Source organism: Zonotrichia leucophrys, chromosome 9, assembly GCF_028769735.1.
Source record: "Zonotrichia leucophrys gambelii isolate GWCS_2022_RI chromosome 9, RI_Zleu_2.0, whole genome shotgun sequence".
NCBI lineage: Eukaryota > Metazoa > Chordata > Aves > Passeriformes > Passerellidae > Zonotrichia > Zonotrichia leucophrys.
Window position 1 is genome coordinate 10,636,825 of NC_088179.1, and position 22,318 is coordinate 10,659,142.

The 22,318-nt window shown below is 41.7% G+C and overlaps 1 protein-coding gene across 9 annotated transcripts; it reads right to left on the reverse strand.

The window, feature by feature from the left end:
• Positions 1-105: 105 nt before the first annotated feature.
• SLC16A14 (solute carrier family 16 member 14) lies at positions 106-12,655 on the reverse strand. Of its 9 annotated transcripts, none has more exons than XM_064720760.1 (7): positions 12,524-12,652; positions 8,883-9,001; positions 8,220-8,360; positions 7,667-7,965; positions 6,698-6,841; positions 3,381-4,373; positions 106-2,234 (listed from the first exon to the last, which is right to left on the reverse strand). In XM_064720760.1, exons 4-7 carry the CDS (start codon positions 7,926-7,928, stop codon positions 2,086-2,088), a joined length of 1,548 nt encoding a protein of 515 aa, XP_064576830.1. In that variant the 5' UTR covers positions 7,929-7,965; positions 8,220-8,360; positions 8,883-9,001; positions 12,524-12,652; the 3' UTR covers positions 106-2,085. The 9 variants fall into 9 exon arrangements, with proteins under 9 accessions (XP_064576830.1, XP_064576827.1, XP_064576826.1 ...); XM_064720757.1 differs by having other exon boundaries at positions 8,220-8,433; XM_064720756.1 differs by having other exon boundaries at positions 8,220-8,437.
• Between the last annotated feature and the right edge of the window lie 9,663 nt (positions 12,656-22,318).

The following is a 22,318-nucleotide window of genomic DNA, read 5'->3' on the forward strand; positions in this document are numbered from 1 at the left end:
TATATTCTTTCGTCTTTGTGATTATTTTGTTTTAGGATAATGAGAAATACAAATTCCATTATGTGACTAAAATACCATACTAACTTAATAAATGAACAGAATGTGTATTTTTGGGTAATGTAAGTTTATTCCCAACATGTGGCCCTATAAGAACCTCTACTAAAAGATCTATTGCAGATACCACAAGTGAACAACATATTTTTCATTACTGTATTATGCAAATACCATTGCTTTTGACAAAAGACAAAGTGAAGATCTATGTATGAAGGATACATATCTTTCAGAAACAAAAAAAGCTCAGATCAAATGAGCCATCAGCAGCATTCCCACCAAGAAGATATTTAATCTGTAACAAAGAACTGATGTGAAAATTTACGTGCACATTTTCTCCAATAACAAAAGCTGATTTTCAGAAGTTACTGACTGTGTGTTCACTCCATGTGTTGCAGTTCAGTGCCACCTCAGTTGTCTTATGTGAATTTTAAAGGCCATACATAACTACCCTATATGATTGTACTGATGTAAATCTTAAAATAATTCAGGGTTTCTTAAGGTTTTATTTTTAACTTGGCTCACTTCAGTGATCTTTAAGGAATACTTTAAAGTATGTCCCTGACAAGAGCTGTAAAGTGCAACACTAAGAAGCTGGTGAATTGCAATATAGAACAATACACATTCAGAACTTTTTGTTAACCAACCTTGCAGCTATAAAGAAGATAAGGATATTGCTATTGTTGTGTACTGAGCTGTTTCCCAATAGTTCTTCAATATAATTGAACAGTTTCAATTGCTTTTTAAGGAATTCCAGCAGCACGTAGAAATATTAAACTAAGAACCAGATTCGTCATGCAAAGAACTTTCATAAAGCTAAGAGGATGAAAACTTACAGTGGTTCTTATTTGATAGGAAAATTAACATCAGACTCACTTCTCAAAGCTGAAAAAAATAAACCCTCAACCACCATACATCGCCTTCTGCACTGGTTACCAGACCCTTAATGTTGAGAAAATTTGTTTTAATATTTTAAATGCTCTTTAGCTATTCCATGCTCTGCAGTATCTCATTTTCTAGAGAATAAATTTCTCAAACATGATGAATCTTAGTCAGTTCATGGTACATTACAAGCAGCAACACGACTGCTCATATGTAACAAATTTAGTGAACAATTAAATTAAATTATAACAAAATTTAGTGTGCTGTAGTAGAGTTCATTCCCATGGAAAGAGTCAGTGGCAATGTTATTAAATTCTACAATAACTCTAATTAGGTAAAGGGGCCAAAGAACTCAAACTGTTTCTGGAAACATTTTCCACATGTTTCCTGTTTCTTCATTTATGGGTTTTTTACTTCAGGTGCATTAAATGTCACAGTGTTTAAACTGCAGCCTATGTATTGAGGATAGCTACTTCAAATGCAGTTGATACTTTGAAAAAACAAAATTAAAAATCACTGAAGTAGAATCACAGAATATACTGGGTTGGGAGGGACCTATTGAGTCCAACTGAATAATTTCAGAAATATATGAGAACTTTTCTTCAGATTTGCATCACAGAAATAGTAATTTTAGTAAGCTGAATTAGTGGAATTATTATAGTAGCATTTCAACAGTACTTGAATAGCCAGGCAAGAAATACAATCATTTTCTAATATCCAGTAACTAATCTTTCATCAGATTGAATACATAGTAGAAAGGACTTTTATAAATCATTCATGTCCTGACCAAATTCTCTCACAGGACTAGTGTAAATCAGAGTAACTGCACTGCAGTCAGTGGATTTTCACCAATGGTTAATGGTGAAATATTAAAAGAGAAGCAAGGGTAAGTATTCTTAGCATGGTTCTAATATTGACATACTAGCAGTGTGCTTTTAATCACTGTATTTGGTAGTTCTAAAGTAAAAAATATCTTAACCAATTTTAAAAGCACATTTCCAATAATTTATAAGCCTTATGGAGTATATGTGCTTTTCACTTAAGTGCAGTGCAGCTAAATGTGGTTGGTTCTATAAGAAAAACATCTTCATACTGCCACACAAGAGAAACACAAAACAAAAAAAGTTCTGTAAAAAAGTTCTGGAATTTGTTCTATACTTGTGCTTCTTCTGTAGATTTTTCTCTTGACTGTTTCTTTTGAATACAAGGTTGTATAAGTAAAAATATTATTCCCACCATGTATAGCAATCCAGCTATGTAAAAAGAAAAATCGTATTTTTGTGTGATGTCATAGATCCAACCTGGAAAATAAGGACAGAACATGTTTGTTACAAAGTTTGCCAAAAAGGTACATTTCATGAGAAAATTCAAAAAATACTTCACATTTCTTTCATGACATTTCTGTCAAATCCACAGATATTTTATGGAAAAACAAAATTTTTCAAATATGTTATCACAGGTTTGATTTTAAAATCGAGATTTTGTAATCCCAAACCAATTACTTCCTCCTCCCTATCACAGCCTCTGTAAAATGCCCAATACTGGGTATTTCAAATGCTATGCCTTGTGCAAGCAAACACATTCCCCATAGCTGTTCCCAAGCCTCACATACCAATAGAAGACTGTTCAAGAGATACAATCTCAATACTGCAATGACTCTCATTCCAGCCTCAATTCCTTTGCAAAAACACATTAAAGTTGCTTCTTCATTAGAGTTACTAATTCATTACTTCAGGAAGGTTTGAGAACCCAACTAAGCCAAACTCCCTCACTCCACGCTGGCTGCATTGCAATGTACCCACAAGATCAGAAGCTCTCTTTACATCAGCTGCTTGCATCCAGTTTGCTTCTTAACCAAAGGCCAAATTCAGAGGCAGGTTTAGCACAGACTGGGAGGTGCTGAGGGAACGTGGCACAGTAAAACACTGCTGCTTTCAAGGGGCACTGAGAGAGCTTTCTTCTCGCTCGTGTTGCTCACTCAAAGCGAGAAGGGGCTCTCGCTTTCCTGGGCTGCTCACGCTGCTGCTGCCTTCCCTTCAGCCTAGAGCTGCCCTGGCTGACTGAGGCCATGGCTCCCAGAATTTCTCACAGCTTTCCTTCTCAGCAGCACCTCTGTAAAAGAGAGCTGGAGTCTGATACAGTACTGACCATCAGTAGCTGTATCTCTTCTGTATTCCCCCTCCTCTTTCTATGAGGAAATGTGTAATGAATGTCTGTTTAAACCTAAGTAACTCTAGGGATAGCATACATACACTTCTCCCTTCTGCTGGGGATGGCAGAGTTATGAGCTGTAAATCTGCACAATGTAAAGCTGGATGTTATGTCCACTCTGGAGCAGCTGTGATTTTGTTAACTACACATGCTCATAGCTTAAGAATGTTTAATAATACAAAGAGTCATACAGTCATTACACAAACATCTGTTGGTTAGCAATTTGAACTTTTTACCTGCAAAGGGTGGTCCAAACAAAGCAGATATTCCATTGGCACAAATGATGATGCCATAGGCATTTGCAAGGTGTTTAGTTCCAACTAAATCTTCAGTCACAACAGGCATTAGAGAAAAATAGCCACTAGAAAATCCTATTAGAGCACAAACCACAGCCAGGCCAATGTATGTCTGCATTAGTGGCAAAGTAAGAATGCAGGTGACCAGGGTAAAGTTAGCCATGAGGAAGACATTCCATGTGCTGATGCATGGCAGATCAGAGATGATTCCAAGGATCACTTTACCAAAAATATGAACAATGGCTATAATGGATGTCAAAGGAAATACATTGTCCTGCCTAGATAATTTGTACTGCTTGACTATTTCTGGAAGGTGAATAAAGGGAATGACAAAGCTGCTATAGGCAAACAAAGCCCAAATGATAAAGGCCACAAATACTCTATTGGTAAACAGTGATGCAGCTCCAAAATAGCTGGAGTACCAGAGTGCAAAGCCCTTCCTGACTGTGACTGTCAGCTGGCTCACTGTCTTAAAGAGGCGCAGTCCATACATGCTCCTTTCACTTCCAGATTTACCTCCGATTTCTATGTGCTGCACACTGCCCAGCACTTCTTCATTTGCTGCCTCTTCTTTTTTCTCTGGTTCTTCACCAAGGACTCCATTAGATTTTATAGTCTCTGTAGAGTGGGACAGAGCTTTTGCCCGATTTTCTTCGCTATCATTTCCCACCACATATTTTTCACGGAGCTCTTTGGGAGAGAGTGGTCTCATGAGTGCCCCACAGACACAGAGGTTCAGGGAAATGGCCCCCTGGATGAACATTGCATTCCTCCACCCAAATTCAGTGCAGAGGTACTTCAGTAAGGCAGTCATTAAGAAAGCTCCAAACCCCGTTCCCGTGGTACTGAGCCCTTGTGCAAGTGCTCTTCTGTTCTGAAAATATTGCCCTACCATGACCACTGCAGGCAGATAAACCATGCCACTTCCAATACCTATAAAAAAAATTAAATAAATCTGAACTGTTTGCCAACAACATAAAAAGCAGTGAAAAAAAATCTATTTTATTCCTCACTTTTGTGTAAGCATAGTAGTAAAACCAATAATAGATTTTCAATTCTGATGTTAGCTTTCATTTCTGTTTCATAGTGTTTTCCAAAATCTGCAATACTCATTCTAGAGAGAATGCAACACTGATATTTATTGCCAGAAAAACTAAACACATGGAATATAAAACCTTTCTCTCAGGTCAGCCTGACAACACTGAAAGTTACAAATGTCCCACAACCAATCAGTGACAGTTACTATGGGGACAAACATAGACACAGCCTGTTTTGAAATATCTGCAATTATAATACCCACATCTGATGGTATCAGTAACCAGAACTGCTTAGTGAGCACATCTTGTTGCTTTCACCCAAGTTCCCCAGCAATGAAGATTCACACTGAGATCCTGTCCTTGTTCAGTAACTGGAGCCACAGTGACCATGACATGTATTTCAGGAGTCAGCACACCGGGTTAGTGCACTGGTGGGACCTCAGGTGGCTTCCAGGCTGGTTCTCTATGGGCAGTCCAGGGAGGGCCACACAGTAGCTGCTCAGTCTTACAAGGCAGATCTCTAATTCTGTTGAAAACCCCTCCCCTGTAGTTAAAAACCAGGCTGGGTATTCATGGCACATACTTCAAGCAGGAAGCGATGTATTGCACAAACACATCATTAGAGGTAACAGTTCACCATTTTTTGTCACAGCAAATTCTTCATAGAGGGATTTGGATTGGAACAGGTGCATGCAGAAGATGCTTCCCAACTCACTGTGATTGTAATTCAGAAGTGTTTTGTGACTTAGAAGTTTTCCTAAAGAGATGCTAACGTAGCTGCATGCAACTACAGCATGATCTAGCTGCAGCTAGGCCAGAGAAAGCCATGATTCCAAAAAAGCCCCAAAAAAAGCATCACAGCGGTGACCCTGTCTGAGCTGACCCGTTTTGCTTTTTAGAAGTATTTCTTACTTTCCAAGGCAAATACACAATTGGGCTTTTATTTTTGGGCTTTTGTTTTGCATCAGTGTCCCTCTCCACACCCAACCACAGACTCGGGGAGGCCTCTGTCCCTCAGGAGAGCCGCTGCCCCTGGGGCTGCTGCCGTGAGGAGCCAGCCCCGGTGCTGCCAGGGGAGCCGGCTGCCAGGAGCAGCGGAGCCCTGAGGGAAGGGCCCTCGGCAATGTGCTGAGGGTGGCTGCGGATGGAGAGATGAGGTTGGGATCGGAGGGATGGACTGAAGGCACCAGCCATGATCAGGCCCACAGGCGCAGTGTGGAGGCCCAGAGGTGATGGCAGCAAGAAGTGGCCACCGCAAGGGAAAAGCAGCTTTCCAGGAGCAGCCATGAGAACATGGAGAGACTTCTCTGGATGGGCCGCGACTGGGCATGGTGAGTGAGGGGATGGGAGTGAGCGGCAGGACTGAGGGTGAGTGAGCAGATCGTGAGGGAGGGACAGTGAGCAGAGGTCTCATGGAGCCGGAAGGAACCTCTCAGGTATCTCTACACTGTTTTTCTGGACAGAATTACTCCTGCAACATCTCAGTTCTCCATCTCACATAAAAGTTTGTCTCTGATTTTTTTTCCCCAGAAAATCTGGTTTTCATCCCTCTTTAAATTCTCTACTTAAACTCTGCCATTTTTTGTTTTGCATGTGCTCTTTCTGAAAAGAGCACAGGAGCTGAAGAAGAACTGTGTAGATTCCTGCCTGCTTGATTATATTCAATATATATGAAAACAGAAATTCTAAAAAAGGCAGGATCCTCTCCATGATCATTGTTCTTTGTTCAGGAATTTACAATGTTACTGAAGTCTACGGTAAGGTTGTGTAAAGAGTCATCAGAGTGATCTTTGCTAAGCTCAGTATTTCTCCATCCAGAAAGCTAGATAAAAATTTATGTATAGAAATTCTGGAGAAAACATTTGTTATTCTTTCCTGTGGCAAGGAGAGGAGTTAGCTAGATATGAAATTCATCTGTAAATTTTACTTGTCAGAGTTTGGGTTACAGTAACTCCCCTAATTAAAAATGTCCTCTAATGTACTCACTTGGCTGAAACTGATAGAAGTTCCACCTTCACATGGCAAATTTAAACAACAACAGAAGTCACTGGGCCCAATCCACTGAATAAATAAGTTTTCTAAAAGGATAACAGGCTGTAAAAGTGTGAAAGCAGAGCTGGAATAACTTTACAGTCTACCTTCCCTATTTACTCACTCAAATAAGCTTCAAAGGAATCAGAAATAATTGAAAGAACCTTCAAACATTAGTGCAGCTCTCACCAGCTGTCACTCCAAAGGTGAGGAAGAGGTAGTGCACATTTGAGGCATAGGCACTCAGTATCCAGCCCAGGGCATTCAGGATCCCTCCAATTATGGCTGTCGTGCGGCACCCACACATGCTGATGAACAAACCGATAAAAGGACCTGTTAAAAAACATGAAAGAAATGATAAATTATTTCTTTATTCTTTATGCTCTAATAATTTTTCACCTTAAGTTTCTTAATGTTTTAAATAAAATGTTAAAACATCAGGCAACTCGTGCAAGTCAGTTTATTTTTCATATTATTTCTTAAAATCATGGAAAGAGAAATACAACTAACTGATTAAATACTTAGCAAATACCTGCAATGCCTACAATCAAATTTGCCCCATGAAGAAGGGACAGTTTAAAGAGAGGAATCAGCTAAAACTCTTGTTCCCCATTCTGATGCTGTATAAGTGCAAGACTTTTTCACAAGTAACCAGAAGTTAAGCATTTTATCTTGTTTTCAGTAGAATAATTTAGGCAGATATAAACATAACTTTTTTCAGTCTTCATTTAGGGAGTCATACATGTGTATATACATATATACACAAACATTTTCTCTAGATACTATTTTGGGTTGATCCAGCTACAACTAAAAAAATACATTTTCATTCAGCTGCCAAACTGAAATACAAACTGTGTGAATTCAACATTTTCTCCTCACAGATGCAGCATGGGGAGGACTCCAAGCTTCACAGATCATGTTTTCTTAATTCCAGTCAGACCTGGAAGTCACAGCCTTCCTTTCCTGCTCATGCAGTCTGCTGGGCTGTCTTCCCTGTCATCTTCCCTGTTACTCCCTTTCTCCATCTACGTTGTAAAATTTCTCCTGGTGACTTTAAAAGGTCAGCTTGGGACAACCATAAGAAAATACTTTAGGGATGAATGGCAAACATATTCTAAAAATATAGCTAGTTTTAAAATACGTGCTGCTGGCACATACCTACAATAAGTGTGATGCCCATGCTGAGGGAGCTAACCCACGCTGTTAAGCCACGACTTTGATTAAACTCCTCAAGCCATTCCATGTTGAGTATTCCAAGGGCCATTTGGGAGCCCATGATGAGTATGTGCACAAGGAAAGAGGAAAATACAATCATCCAAGCCCATCCTCCATCGATGTTTGGATTAGGTTTAATTGGCTTACTTCCAACTTTGGAGTCATCTCCAAAATCATATCCAATATCCTCTCGACTTGCATACATTTTCTCCACAGTATTCTGAAGCAAATGCAGTAAATACCTAAAAATGCATACAAAATAATCAGATTTTGTGGTTTGTTTATGGTGAATACCACAAATCACTATTGTATTTCACCACTGTAGTTAGTGCAGTTGTAGTGAATACCGTGACTTCATTGTTCAAATGTAAAATGCTTAGAAAATTGTGCAATTAATTTATTTCTTTGTGTAACTTGTTATCGTGGCTCTCTATGCAGGAGTATTTACAGGCTGACAGTAGGCTGCACTATTTCCATTACTATATATTTTACTTACTTTTAGGTGGCTGAAAGCCCTCACTCTTCATGGGTTGACTGTGATCACAAAAAAGATCGGTCTCTCTCTGTATATTACTCCTCTGTGTCACCTTCTGCTGTCCCAGTAAGATGATGTGCCTTAGTGTTCCAGTTCATAAAGCTTGGAGTAAAGAAGCAGCAAGTAGATGAAGTTACCACATCTTTTCAGAGGAAACCAGTTTGGGGATGTATTTCTTCCTTAGCAGTGGAAGAACAAGAATGAAGACAGCAAAAAATAAGGAATTCAGATTCTTAATTTTCAAAATGTTTTCTTACATAAATTAAAACAAGGCAATTGTTACTGCCTCTCTTTTTAAAAGAGTCAATATGACAACAGTTTGCTATTATGGGTTCAGTTTCCATAGTATTAATCCTTATTATCCTACTATAAACAAAGAATTCTTCCAAATTAATGTCAATGCCTATCAGAATCAAACTGAGTGGCAGAGTTACATGCATAGGTGTACATAGGATCAGGTCACACTAGCTTAATTTATTTTGATTTATTCTATTGTTACTCTAAGTAAAGATTACAACACAAGGTGAAAATAATTTCAAAACCTCTTTTAATTGATTAACAGTCAAGGTGCATAATCCAGTCTTCCTTCCATCTGATTTCTGCAGCAACAGATTCAAATCTTACCCAACTGTGGAGCACCACATAGGTTTCCATGGAGACTAGGAATGCAATGATACAAATTACCAGAGATGGTAATTTTTTGTCTTCTTTTCTTCTCCGGAGAAATACAAAAGAAACAGCAGCTTTACAACAGTGGAAAGGGAAAAAAGATATCAAAAATTGATTTTAAAAGGTTCTTATGTCTCCTGTGAGCTCCTAGAATGTGTGCCTCTGGGCTGGCTCCTCACTGCTGCAAACAGGCAGTGAACAGACAAACCCAGATTCTGTACCAACTCAAAATTTGGCTTTAAACATGTGAGTACATTTTGCTTCTCAAGTCACTACCTTTCCAAACCATTTTACTTTTTTTCTTGTTGCTAGATAAGCACACAGAGAAGGCACTGGGCATTGCAGAGTAAGCCACAGCTGGAATCAGAGCAGCAGTGAACACCCGTTGGTATGCGCAGCCTCTCCAGCCTGGCTGCTGCCTGAGGTCCCTTTGTACCCGAGTGCCACCTGCCCCTTCCTGGCAGTGCGGGGAATCAGGTGTAACTAAGGGCAGCTTGAGCGTGTCGGTTCTGAGAGCACACTGATCTGCCTCATAAGTCAGCTGCAGCTAAAATATGTTGCACTCCTGGTAGCAAATCTTTCACAGATGGACGTTCTATAGTGACTAAGTTGTCATTTGCCCTAACTTGGCCATGGGAGGTATTGGTGACACAGTGAGGAAGAACAAGAACCGTGCACATTTAACACTTGCTGCACAGACAGATAAGCTGGGGTCAATTGATGAGTTGCCAGTGGAAATGGATACTGAAATGCCTTCCAGGCTGTTCCTTTCCAAACTGGGAAACAGAGAATGGGGATCGTGCTTAGAGGTCCTGCAGGGTGTTTGAGGGAGGACGAGCAGCACGGGAACAAGTCAGAGCCATGCAGTGGTACAGACTGGTTTTTTGACCATAAAAGGACAGCCTGGTCACAATTATTAAATTCTATTATTAATTAAATTAAAGAGGACAGCCTTAGTCATAATTACACCTCACCCTTCTTCTGCAAAAGATAGGTCTTAAAGATGACATCTCAACCCTTTCCTAATAATGTACTGCGAGCCAGATGCTCTGTTGCTGTAGGTTACAGGACTACTTACAGAGGATTCAGCCCACTCACAAGGCAGAGAGAGACTAGGTGCAAAAAGGTGATAAACACACTGAATAATCATGCTAATGGGAAATAATGAGAAGAGGCAGAATGAAGGAAAATGGCAAGCTGTTGCACATGCTCTGCATAAGATTAATGAAAATGTATGAGGGATATTACAGTGCATCTTAGATAATGGAATACAAAATTATGTAACTGAAGATTCAGAGTCAAGATTAAATGTAAAGTCTCACTTTTCTCTCTTATACTTTTGACTGGTTTTGTGCACACCTGAATCCTGATATTGGGTAAAAAATTTCTTCTTCAGACAGGAAATAGGCACATCTTTTACATATTTTAAATTATTTGAAGAAAAATAATTTACATTGAGCTACAAAGTGATGACACTCCTCTTTGCAGTCTTGCTGACAGAACTGGCTTAGATTGAGTAGATGCAAGTTAATGTCATGCTTGTATCAACCCCCACAAATCTTCAGAAAATGCATATATTTTCCATTTGAACTGAATTCTTGCTTATTATTACTTTCATACTATTAACTTTTCACTAAGGTGACAAGTTCAGAGTGAATACACTCAAAAGCAGAGGAGGTCATCTCCAATAACTGCACAAACTCAGTCTCTGGATAAAGCAAGGTTTGGATGCCTGGATCTCTTCCCCAGGACAGCCTGATCATCCCATGGCCTGTTGCACCCAGGAGAAAGGCACATCCCTGTCTTCCACCTTCTTCCCACACAGCCCTGCCAAGAACAGGCTCATGAAAGGCAGAGGAGCCAAATGAACCCTTTGCAGTTGTGAAATCCTAGAGAAACTGTAGTGAAATGACAGCAGCTGATAAAGCCAGCCAGTTTCCCCAACAAGCGAGGCAGGGAAGAGCCACTCACAGTAACAGTGTTTGAATACAGCCCCTCAGGAAGAATTTAATTTAAAGGCAGGGGAATCTAGATTCTTATTTGGTCACCTGTAGAAGAATGAGATTTTTTTTTTCCCAGAAAAGCTTTTTAGACTAAATGCACACAAAGTATGCAGAGCTCTTAGAAAAATGGCCCAAGCATTAGTGCCTGTGAAGATGCTGAGCTTTTTTGAAAACCTGACTCATGAGCTATTTTAGGGACAAATGCAGGTGCTGCAATAAGACCTAAGTTAGCAGCAAAACACCCAAGTTCTATGAACCATAATGGAGCTATGGCTCTCTAACTTGTAGTTCAACTAGATCACTGAAGAACATCTGCTCTTGCTATAAAAAGTCCATATGATGAATAATTTACATATATTTGGTCAACTACCTCCAGCATTTGACTGCCTCAGTGTTAAAAAATATAGAATAAAATTGTACTTTAAAGACAGTTCCAATGAATAACTCATATATGCATTATAACTAGTAATGAGGTTTACTTTGTAATATTCCCAGGAATCATGCCACATGTAATTATTTGGTTGCTGAAGGCATACAGAGGAAACATCGCTAAAAACATGGTTTATTTTGGTTGTCATATGTTTCAGCAGTCTGACTTCACCTTGCTAACATGCCCAGCACTTCAGCTGTCAGCAGCTTTATGGAGATGTGGACACCGGCCACTCTGCCAGTCAGAGCCCCAGTGCATAAAAATGCATGCCCAGAAGGGAGCACAAAATCAGGGAAATTAGATGCTTAAAAGGCTAAACTAATTGCCAGGGTGACAAGTTTGCATAAAGTCTGCAGCAGTTCGGTTTCCAGGCCGGGGGTGCTGCCCTGCTGCCCCTCCCTGAGGGATGTTTCCAAGCCCTGCTCAGGCGGCCTCCCCGGAGACCCCTCGGTGCTGCTGTGCCCGGTGTGACCCAGGCGTGGTGCCCCGTCCCCGCACACAGCAGAAATGGCTCAGGTAGTGAATCGTTATCTTATCTCCCCTTGGTCCCAAGGGCGTGGGCATCTTGCATCAGGCGTGCACCTCTATTTTGTACAGGCTTACAGCCTGTTTCGGGAGCAGCCCGAAGGCAGGGGATGTACTTCTTTCCCCCAAGAGAACAGATTTGGGAGCTTCACACGCGACTCCTTCCCGGCACTTCCCAGCGTAGGTTCGGTTCCCCTGGGCGAAGCAGAGCTGGGGCGGGGACGTCCGCCACCGCCCGGGCCGCGGGGCTGCCACAGGGCGAGCTCAGCCGCGGCTGTCCCGCAGCCCGGGGCCGGGGCGGGGGCGCGGCTCGGCCCGCGGGGGCTGCGGCGGGGCCGGGCGGCGGGGGCGGCGTTCTGGAGGCGGCGCGGCCGCGGCACCGCCCGCCGAGCACAAAGGATGACCGCGAGTTACCCCGCTGCGGCAGCCGCGCTCCTGCTCCGCCGCACCTCCGAGGGGCCGCCGCCCCCGGCCCCGGGAGCCCCGTGCCGGGACAGCCGGGACAGCCCGGGACTGCCCAGCCCAGCCCAGCCCAGCCCTGCGCGCCTCTGCCGCAGGCGGCGCGGCCGCTCCGCGTTCCCCTCCCGCTCCGGTGCCGCTGCCGTGTGGTGGCTCCCGGCTCCTCCCGAGGTACTCACCGCGTCGAGCTCCGCCAACGCCGCCGTCCCTGAGCGCCTCGGCACCGTGTCCCGCTGTCAGCCCAACCCGCGGCGCTGCTCCGCGCCCCGGGACCCCGGGGACTGCTGCGGGCTCCGGTGTCCACCTGCGCCCGGCTCCGCTCAGCGCCCGCGCCGGCTCAGCCTCGCCCCTGCTCACCACCCTGGGGCTTTATTTTCCATAAGAGTGCGGCACCGGTCTGGGGCCTCCTGCTCCCCGGGCAGCTCGTCCTCTGCACCGCCTTGTCTCCATTCTCTGCAATTTCAAATCTCCACGCTCTTTCATTCCTGCGATACCGGCTAATTCTGGTTTGGCAGAGCAGATTTGCAATCCTCTCACATGCACACTCTTGTGGCTGAACGAAGTTTATTGCTGCACAGGTTATGGCCGGAAATTTACATCCCAGAGAGCTGGAGGATATGATCCAATAAAATCAGTCAGTATCGAGATTTTAACGGCCGTTGAATATGTTTATTTCAGAGTGGCTGGTTGAACTTATATATCCAAACCACCCTGATAATGCAGCTTGGGAAGTTTCACTGTATGGTACCTTATTTGCACTATAAATAAGTTTCAAAAATATTCCACTCTTGGGAGAAGAACTGCAAAAATACATCACTTTTTCAAACCAGTATCTTCTCCTCCATTGGATCTTTCTAAGTAACCTGACTAATGAGGTTTACATTCTGCAATTCGTTGCTCTATTTGCAGTGATTATACCCAGGCTAAGGTGACCATATGCCACCACACATAACTTTCATTCTCAGAGATTCTTGATGTCCTAGCAGTGCACTGAAGTAGTATAAATGAAGGCTGTTCAAGAAGACATAAGAAGTATCTTGCAAGGAGACAAAATGAGGAGAGGCCAACAGGAACGTTCTGTGTTACCCATACTGCCTATGTGCAAAATGTGGCACAGAATCTGTTAGAGAAGAAATGGTCAGAAGAGGGTTAAAAATATTAATTTGGGGCTTTTAAATATTTTTTCTGCATTTTTGCTTGACACTCCTCCATCTACTGATAAATGCAAGTCTGATTTGTTTTTTTCATTTAAGAATGTGCTGATGCTGATTATGGATCTATTTTATCAAATATATCAATATGAAATGCTTCTATCTGGGTTCCGTTCAAATGTGTGGCAGATTATGAACTATTGCTAGGGCTTCATTCTTTACATAAAACACTACTTTGCATTGTAGTCTTCAAAAAGAAGTCCTTTTGCAGAATAAATAACTAGATTCATGTCAGAGACTTGTGATTAGGTTTGTTTATGTCTCCTTCATAAATAAATCTAGATTTCCATTTTAAAAGACTGTGACAGTACATTGCAAATATGTGTCATTCTACAGTACACGTGTTCCCTGATGATTTAATCTTTTACAATACCTTGCACAACAGTGTATGGGCACTTGTACCCCAGAATTTAATTTATAACTTGGCATTAGCTTTTTTGACTGGAGTCTGCTTTCTTAAAAGGCTTAATGCTAGGGGCTTGGCACTTGAAATTAGCTGCTTATTGACTACTGTTATTACTCAAGTTTGAGACACATACACTTGGATTTATGAATTATCTAACATGCATCCTTTAAGTCTGCTGCAGAAACAGATTTGACTGGCTGTTAACCCAGTGTCTCCAGTACCTGAGTGCCACCTTGTGCCAACAGAGATTTGATCTGATGGAGAATTTACTCAGCTGTGTCATACTGCTTCAGCAGTTTTGGTTCATATACCACAGGGGTTCTGGGCTATTGTTTTGGATTTATGTTGTCCCTTGGGAAGATGAGTATGTGTGGATCTATTTGAATTGTAACCACTAAACTGTGCAGGTCTAACAGCAAGAATATGAATTGTGTTCAGTAAGGTAAAAAGTCCATTTTGTAAGAATGGAGAGGACAATCCTATAGTATCAGAAAAAGTCTGCCATTTTTAGGTAAGAAGAATAAGGTGCCCGATCCAGTAAAATAAAAGGTAAACAAAGTGTGACAGACTCTGGTACCTTAGAAATCTTTAATCTAAAAGGTACCTTAGAAATCTTCACTGTGTAAAATGCTTGGATGGCAAGCAGAGTAACCCCAAATGAAAAGGAAGGATGTTTTACTAGTCCCTTAAACATAAAGGTAATTAGATGGCATAATGTACTGTCTGGGGGTCACTGTGGCAGCATAGTCCTGGAAGTGGTGGTTGGAAGGGATCTCTGGGATCCACCCTGTCCAGCCTTCCACTTGGAGCAGGATTGTGACCTGTGGTATTGCAGGTCAGTCATGGCCTTGCTCAAGCTGCCCTTGAAAGCCTTCAAGGATAGAGACTGGCCAGCTCTCTAAAGCTCTCATTAAACTGCCACCCTGCTTCCCATGAAGTCGTGGTGCTGTAGTGATTGATGAGGAAGGAAAGGTTTGAAATAGGAGCTTGGCTGCTGCAGCACCAAGATACAGAACAGAAAAAAAGTCCTTCTCCCTGTTTTGTTGAACCGCTGAACTTTTAACCAGTACAAAGTATCACCAAATGACCTGGCCAATTCTTCATTACACAAGTTACTGTTAAAAGGAAAGATAATTTATGGTATTTATAGATTTTGCCTCTTCTTTCTTCCATGAGCCTCTTTGGGTGACCTGAAGAATTCTGTATATTTGCAAGGGCATGTTACATTGGTGCTGGGTAAAAAGGCAAAAAGGAAAACAACCCAATATTATCATTTGGCAAAGAGACTGCACAGTAGTACAGCCACCTTACAACACCCTAAAAGTTTGTGCCCTCTCTTCATTTTGGTAACTCCAGAGTGCCAAACAGAAATAATGCATATTTTCTTCTTTTCCCACTGCCTGTCTGCAGAGAATCCTTGGTATCTTTGGTGGATTCAACCACAAAACAACATTAACAAACAATACTCTGAGCAAGTATGAACATTTTCAGCAATTCCCCTGCCTACTCCCATGATAGCTGCAGGGTCTTACTCAAATGGGAAAGAATGAACTAATTTGCTATCTTCAAGTTCACCCAATACTGAGGATAGGCCATGGGAATGGAATTCAAAAGTAGAGGGAAAAGCAACATTTTTATCATTGCTGGGATGGAGATTTCCTTTTGGAGAGTAACTTCTTTTCTGTCTTCTCTCTTGTCTCTCCAAGAGCTGATGAATCACAGTAGCTACAGATAGAGAAGGTCCTGTTCAATTTGCTTAGATCCTTCAGGAGGACAGTGCAGAATCATAGAATGGTTTGTGTTGGAAGGGACCTTAGAGATCCTGTAGTTTCAAGCCCCCTCCTGTGGATAGGAACACCATCCACTAGACCGAGTAGCTCAAAGCCCTGTCCAGCCTGGTCTTGAGCATTTCCAGGGATGGTTCAGTCACAACCTCCCTGGGCAACCTCTGCCAGTGCCTCACCACCCTCAGGGAAGATTTTCTTTGTACCATTTAATCTAAGGCTACCCTCTTTCAATTAAATTGTGTAAAAACCACACCATGTATGCAGTGAGAAATGTGAAAGCTTCCTGGAGTGTATTAAAAGAACCAAAGAATGTTTCTCAGCAGCTGGGGATGCTGCAGAGGTTAACAGTCCTGCCTCAGAGTGGAGAGGCTATTTTATCAGTGACTTGTCAAGATTCATATTAGCATTCTCCCAGCAAAACTGAGCACTGCCTCACATGAGAAGTTGGAGGTTCAGCCTGCCACAAGAAGTGCAGCAAGAATGAAGGGAAAAAGTGAGCAGGAACAGAACACTGAGTTGCAGAAGAAGTCTAAAGAGCTGGCAGGGTACATTGTATGGGTAGGAGTATGTATGGTGGCTGCTGCTTCTGAACTGAACTGCTGCCACCCACACACTGAAGTTCTTCAGTGGCAGCAGCAACAGCAAACCTACATTTCCATGTTATAGATAAAGACGTCCACAGGAAAATGTGTGTTCTGCAACTCATTATAGTTATTTCCCTAATTCAGAAAGTCACAGCTCAGGAGGAATGACACTTGCTAACAAAACAAAAGAAGAGGTGACAAAACAGTCCTTTTTTGCAGCATTATTTAACTTCAGCTTTCTTCGTTAGTAATCAAAGTTGTATATTGAGAAGGGAAGATAAGCTGTCTTATCGGGAAAAATCCAATGAGTCCCAAGTGCAATTGTAACGCTAACATGTTTTGCACACGGTGATATCTCGCTTTTCTGGTTTAAAACGTGCGAGTATAAGGGTGTGGCTGCAGCTGGCTGAACATCTGAAGTACTGCGCGAAGAGAGAGAACTTGGGGCCTCCAGCGTGACTCACACTGGCACTGCAGTCACTCCCTCTGGGTCAGACTTGGGCATGTAAGAGATCTCAGAGCATGCAGTACATGACTTGGTTGTGGGTTGCACCTGTTGCAAATATACCAGATTAACTGTAAATTCCTGCAAGGTCAAATTAGCACTAGTTAATATAAAATCATGTATTTACTTTAGTGGTACCAAGGCTATGTCTGATTTTATGGCACTCAAATCACAGTATTAATCTGTGTGCAGTAGCTTTCTAAATTTTTGCTCTTGAAGATTTTATTCCAGTGGGTATGAAGTGAATGTTTTGCATGTGTCTAGTGCAAATCAATAAATTTGGGTTTGCTGGAGACTACGCATAAAGTTTAAAATATATACCTAGCTTTGTTCTGTAGTTTTCTTCATGCTTATCTTGACAGACATTTTGGTCAAAAGAATCTCCTGATGTCTAAACATTTTGAAAACATAATATAAAACAGCATTTGTGCTTGTAAACATTGAGATTTTCTGAGATTGATTTGAACTGTGTGATTTTCCTTTCTGTTTCCCTTTTTATTTGCTGTAGCACCACTGCCAAAGTATTACATTCTTTATAAACAGTTCGTGAAATATCAAAACTTTCATTAAATCCTAACATAACATTTCAATAACTTGTTTTGGGTAAAGTCCCAAAGCAATATATTTTCAGAAAAGGTCTTTTTTAAACACTGGAACAGCAATGGTGTTATGATTTATGAGAACAGAGCAGGTGAACAATGCATAGAGACAGAAAGAGACATATACACTGTCCTCCACTGAACTGAGAGCTGTAAATATTTCAGCCAAGTTACAGCACGTGACTTCCTCAGCTCACAACTAAACTGCAGTGTGCCATTAGTGGCTCATATCTCATAAGATCATCCTCAGCAGTTCTGCAGGTACCTGAACCAGGGATTTTCACATTGTGTGAAGCTGCCAGGGTGTGCTCAGTGTTCTGCTGCTGTCGTGCTCTCCACAGCTGCATGGGCTGTTTTGGAGAGCTGGAGTGGGACTGATCTCCATTAGGCCAAAAAAGCCCAGAAGTCCTGCAACAGAGATCCCTGTGACAGCTCAGCCAGAACTGTTTGTACAAAAGCTGCCTTTATGTGTCTAAGATAGAGCCATTCCTTCCTTCTCAGTAACTGTTCCAATATCATTTGCTTGTTTCACTGGAGTTTTTTCAATCTCTGCATAGCGTTCATACTGTCAATAACTACAGTTTTCCCTAAACAGAGATAGAGGAAAGGAATGTATTATTAAACTGCCTCCTTAGAAAGTTCCTTAGAAAACTTAAATAAACATAATCAGGACTGCAGAACAGAAATATATTGAATGGGATTTTTTATTTGTGAGCATTTTATAAACTTCAGAATTAAATTCAAACATTGTATTAAGGCCTGGTTTGTGTTTCCTTGTTGAGTTTTTGTTCTTGAACCATAAACAGAGGGCTTCCTTTGAAATCTATCTGAGCACAAACCGAACAGTTTTTGCCTTGTGCTTAGTTTGTCCATGTCACAGTATATAAAGAAATATTTACTTTTCAAGGTCACTTAAACTTCCAGTGCTAAATTATTGCTTTGACAGTTGACATATTAAGCCCTCTTAGCCTTTCTTCTTTACTCTTTCTGCAGTGGGTTTTAAATGAAAGTAACATTTCAGCTTTTGATTATGTGCCATCCATGGCTGTCCTTTAGGTACTGAGCATCCTGTGCCCACTGTTCCAAATGACCTTATAAATGCATCAGAAACCTGGTCCTGCTCAGTACTCTGAGCTAAACCAAGTGTCTCGTGTTTCTGTGGGCTGGGGCACTTCCTACACCTTCTGTGGGCACACCGACACCAGCTCTTGTTTTCTTACCCTACCACAACCTGCAAACCAGCATGACCACGAATCCAGAGGACTGAAAGGGACAGATACTTGTGTGGATATCATGGACTGGATCATCAGGTTATTTAGGTGAAATGGAAACATCGACACTCTGAACAGCTGCTGTCAAATTGTCTCTGGAGAGGTGAGACTTCTCTGAGCTTCTGAGATACAGTGTGACCTGCTGGGTGCAAGAAATCATGCTCTGATTTCTAAGGAAGCAGTGAAAAAAATGCAGTACCTGTAGGAATATTCCACATTCAATACAGAATAGAAAGTACAATATGGGTAACTTTGTTTTGTTATCAAATTATTAACTATTGCAATTTCTGTTACTTTTGCTATTTATTTCAGATGTTTTAATAATTATGTTAACATGGATGTCTAAAGAAATCAACTTGGTGTAGTATTGATTCCACAAAGTAACCTGGCAGCAACGAAATTTTAGATTTCATGTCTTCAGTATTTTAGGAGTTACTTCGTATTTGATAATATAATGAACAAAATTGCTCGGGTTTTTTTCCCCAAAAACTTGACATCATTGCTTTAAATGGTGCAGAATGAAAGTGCAGAATCTGCCCAGCAACAAGAGCTGCTCTCTCTCCCTCTAGCGGAGGATAATAAAATAATTTTCTTTCCATTTTTCCATATGTAAACTGCCAAATAATGTTGTCAGAGCTTGAAAGCTTTTCTGACCAAAATTATACAATATTTTGTTTTTCATGTATAACATAAATATTATATGAATATAATTTTAATATATGTTTTCATATTAATACTTTTCTGCAAGTGCAGAATAAAATTATTCTATAGATTGTAAAATATTTATGTATGTAAATATTTACATACACCTATGCACTTTTTGAAACAACAATAAAGCAGTAAAGATTATAAATAGCTTAATCTCAAAAGTACAATACAGCATGCTTAGGTTGAACAGGAGCAGCTTGCTTGTTGGCATTTGCCAGATTGATCCTCAGTTTAAAAAACACATACCTAAATTATAAGCTTTTTATTGCAATCCAAATGTTTTTAGCATTTGTGGTGCTCACCTTAAAAGAAGAAGGAGAGTGCCAAAATACTTGGATGTGATGTGTATCCTCTTTTTCATAATTAAATGCTACAATCTACTGCTTTGTTTCAGTCTCCTGATAAACAAATTTTTAAAGAACAGCATAAACATCTTCCAAGTATTTACTATTCATTGCAAGTACAAACTTCTTATGCAAGATTTACAGGACTAAATCCATAATTAGGATTCTAGAAAATACTTCTTATGTACTACTGATTAAATAAGATGTGCCTCTAATTATTCTACTTCTAGTTTCCAAAGTATACTAACACCATTGTTTCTTGGCTATATTCCTGTTGCTGTTTTCAGGGGAAAGTTTGATTTCTAACTCTGCTGCTGAGCTTTTTTTTAGCATGTTTTCTATTTTGTGTTTTTGTTATCTCGCTTTCTCTATTAGTACTTTTCTTTCCCTTCATTGTTGCCATATAAAACTCCACACAGGTAGGTGGGGGAGCTGTCAGCTCAAGGGAATCTGAAAGATGATGCACATGTAGGTAACTTCAGAGTCTTCATCTTTCAGGGAGAGGCACTTTCTCACCTGCAAGTCCCTGTCTTGCACTGTGTGTCACTGGGAGCATTCCAGTTCCATTCCATTTGAGTTTGTGTATTTGTTGTTCCTACCAAGTCACTAAGGGGTAAAAAGCTACTTGAGAAGAAGTGTTGGATGACAGTTCTGTCTGGGTTGCCACCATCTCACTCAAATACCAGCAGAAAGTAGACCTCATAGAAAAGAGGGAGAGCTTTGCTGTATGGGATAGTGACTCCAAAACTTGTGGTGTCATGAGTCACTCGAGTTGTAATTGCTTTAAGTAGCACAGAAGCTTAGAGAGGGGGATGGAAGAGAGTGCAGAGAGATGACACAGGAGAGATGGCAGAGATGTGAGTATGGACTCCTATCGATAGCTGTAATTCTCCTCCAGCATGAGAGGAGCCACAGGGATGTATGGGACCTCTTGTGCTTCTGTGGCTGCTGCAGCAGCTCTGCACTTCTGTCCAGATAGAAATGGGCTGATGAAAATGCATTCCAGACTCTGGAATCTGACAAACTATTACGGGCTCAGTTTGTGTTGTTTTAGGGAGAGTGACGAAGAACAAAAAGCAGAAGAGCAAAGTATGTGAGGGACATTTGTTCAGTCATTGTCTTTATTATCAAATGGAGAGAGAGAAGTAAGAGATTGCTGGATGGGATAACATCATAATGTCCTCCCACACACCAGCCTGTAGATGTTGCTTTTCCAAATGCTTATTGCTTTCTTTTCAGTGCAACAAGAATGCAATAAACATTGTTATTTGAGGGAGAGCGAGGGTGTGGGCTCCCAGGCGTTCATTTGAGCCAGCTGTTCACTTCACCCTGGTTTCAAAATGGACTCGAGCTCCAGGGGCTGGTGCTGCCAGTGGCCCAGGCAGATTTTGGAAGTGCTGGTCCTGCTATTGTGGCGGCTGCAATGCAAGAAACAAACTAGTAAATGTTCTTTAGTCCAAATCAGCTGGTCATCTGTGGAGCTGCTTTAATAGGGAATGCAAATATTATTTTAATATGACTTTATTATATGTTAAGGAAGGAAATGATTGCTAACCTCTATGAACATCATTTTAGAAGCACTTTTTGTTTGTACTCTGAAAGGTTAATGTGCTCCTGACACTGGGATGATGATTTCTGCCAACCAGGTGCACTGTCTTTTAGGTTAAATATTGCAGACCCTCTTCTCAAGGTTTTATTTAAAAATGGAAGGTTTATTCAGCTTATACTATTACTGGCCTGACTTTTCTGCCACTTTGTATCTTTTAATGTACTTCTTAACAAAACTGTATTGTGGCTCTAATGAGGAGCAACAATTAGTTTTAATAAGGCTTCCTGCAAGGGGCAGTGACCACAACGTTTTAGTGTCAATAATAATAATAATAATAATAATAATAATAATGTTCCAGCGCCTCCAGCAGGCCCTTTCCCCGCCATCCCGGTGTGAGGCCGGTGCTCCCAGCGAGGCCGCTGTGGGGCCGCTGTGGGCCGCGTTCCCCGCCCTCCCGGTGTGAGCCCGCTGCTCCCTCAGGGCGCGGGGCCAGCGGGGCCGCCATGGCGGGCCCGCCTCGCCAGGGGGCGCCGTGGCGCAGCGGCCGGGCCGCCTCAGGCGGGGCTGCTCCGGGAGCGCCCGGGCCGTGCGGGAGCTGCGAGCGGGAACGGCCTCGGCCGCGGCTCGTCCCGGCCTGGAGCAGCAGCTCCGCAGGGTACGCCAGGTGCTGATGTGGCGGGACACACCGGGCAGGAGCTCCTGGCGGGGAGCGGTGGGAATGACGCCGGTAACACCCGCGCAGTAGTAGCGGGTCACGCTGGGGTCAGACACCTTATGGGTTCTGAAAGTTTAATTATTTGGCAAGTATACGCTGTGTTTTTTTAATATTTATTTGATATACTTAACTAAGATCCATCTGAAAATATCGCTACGTCAGATGTAGCACATTACATTAAAAATATTTTTAAATCCTATATTAATTTCTCTCATGCTATTGCCAAATTATTGACGTCTTGATGGGCTATTTAAGTAAGCCCACTATGATGGGGGCTTATTCAACACATAAGTAG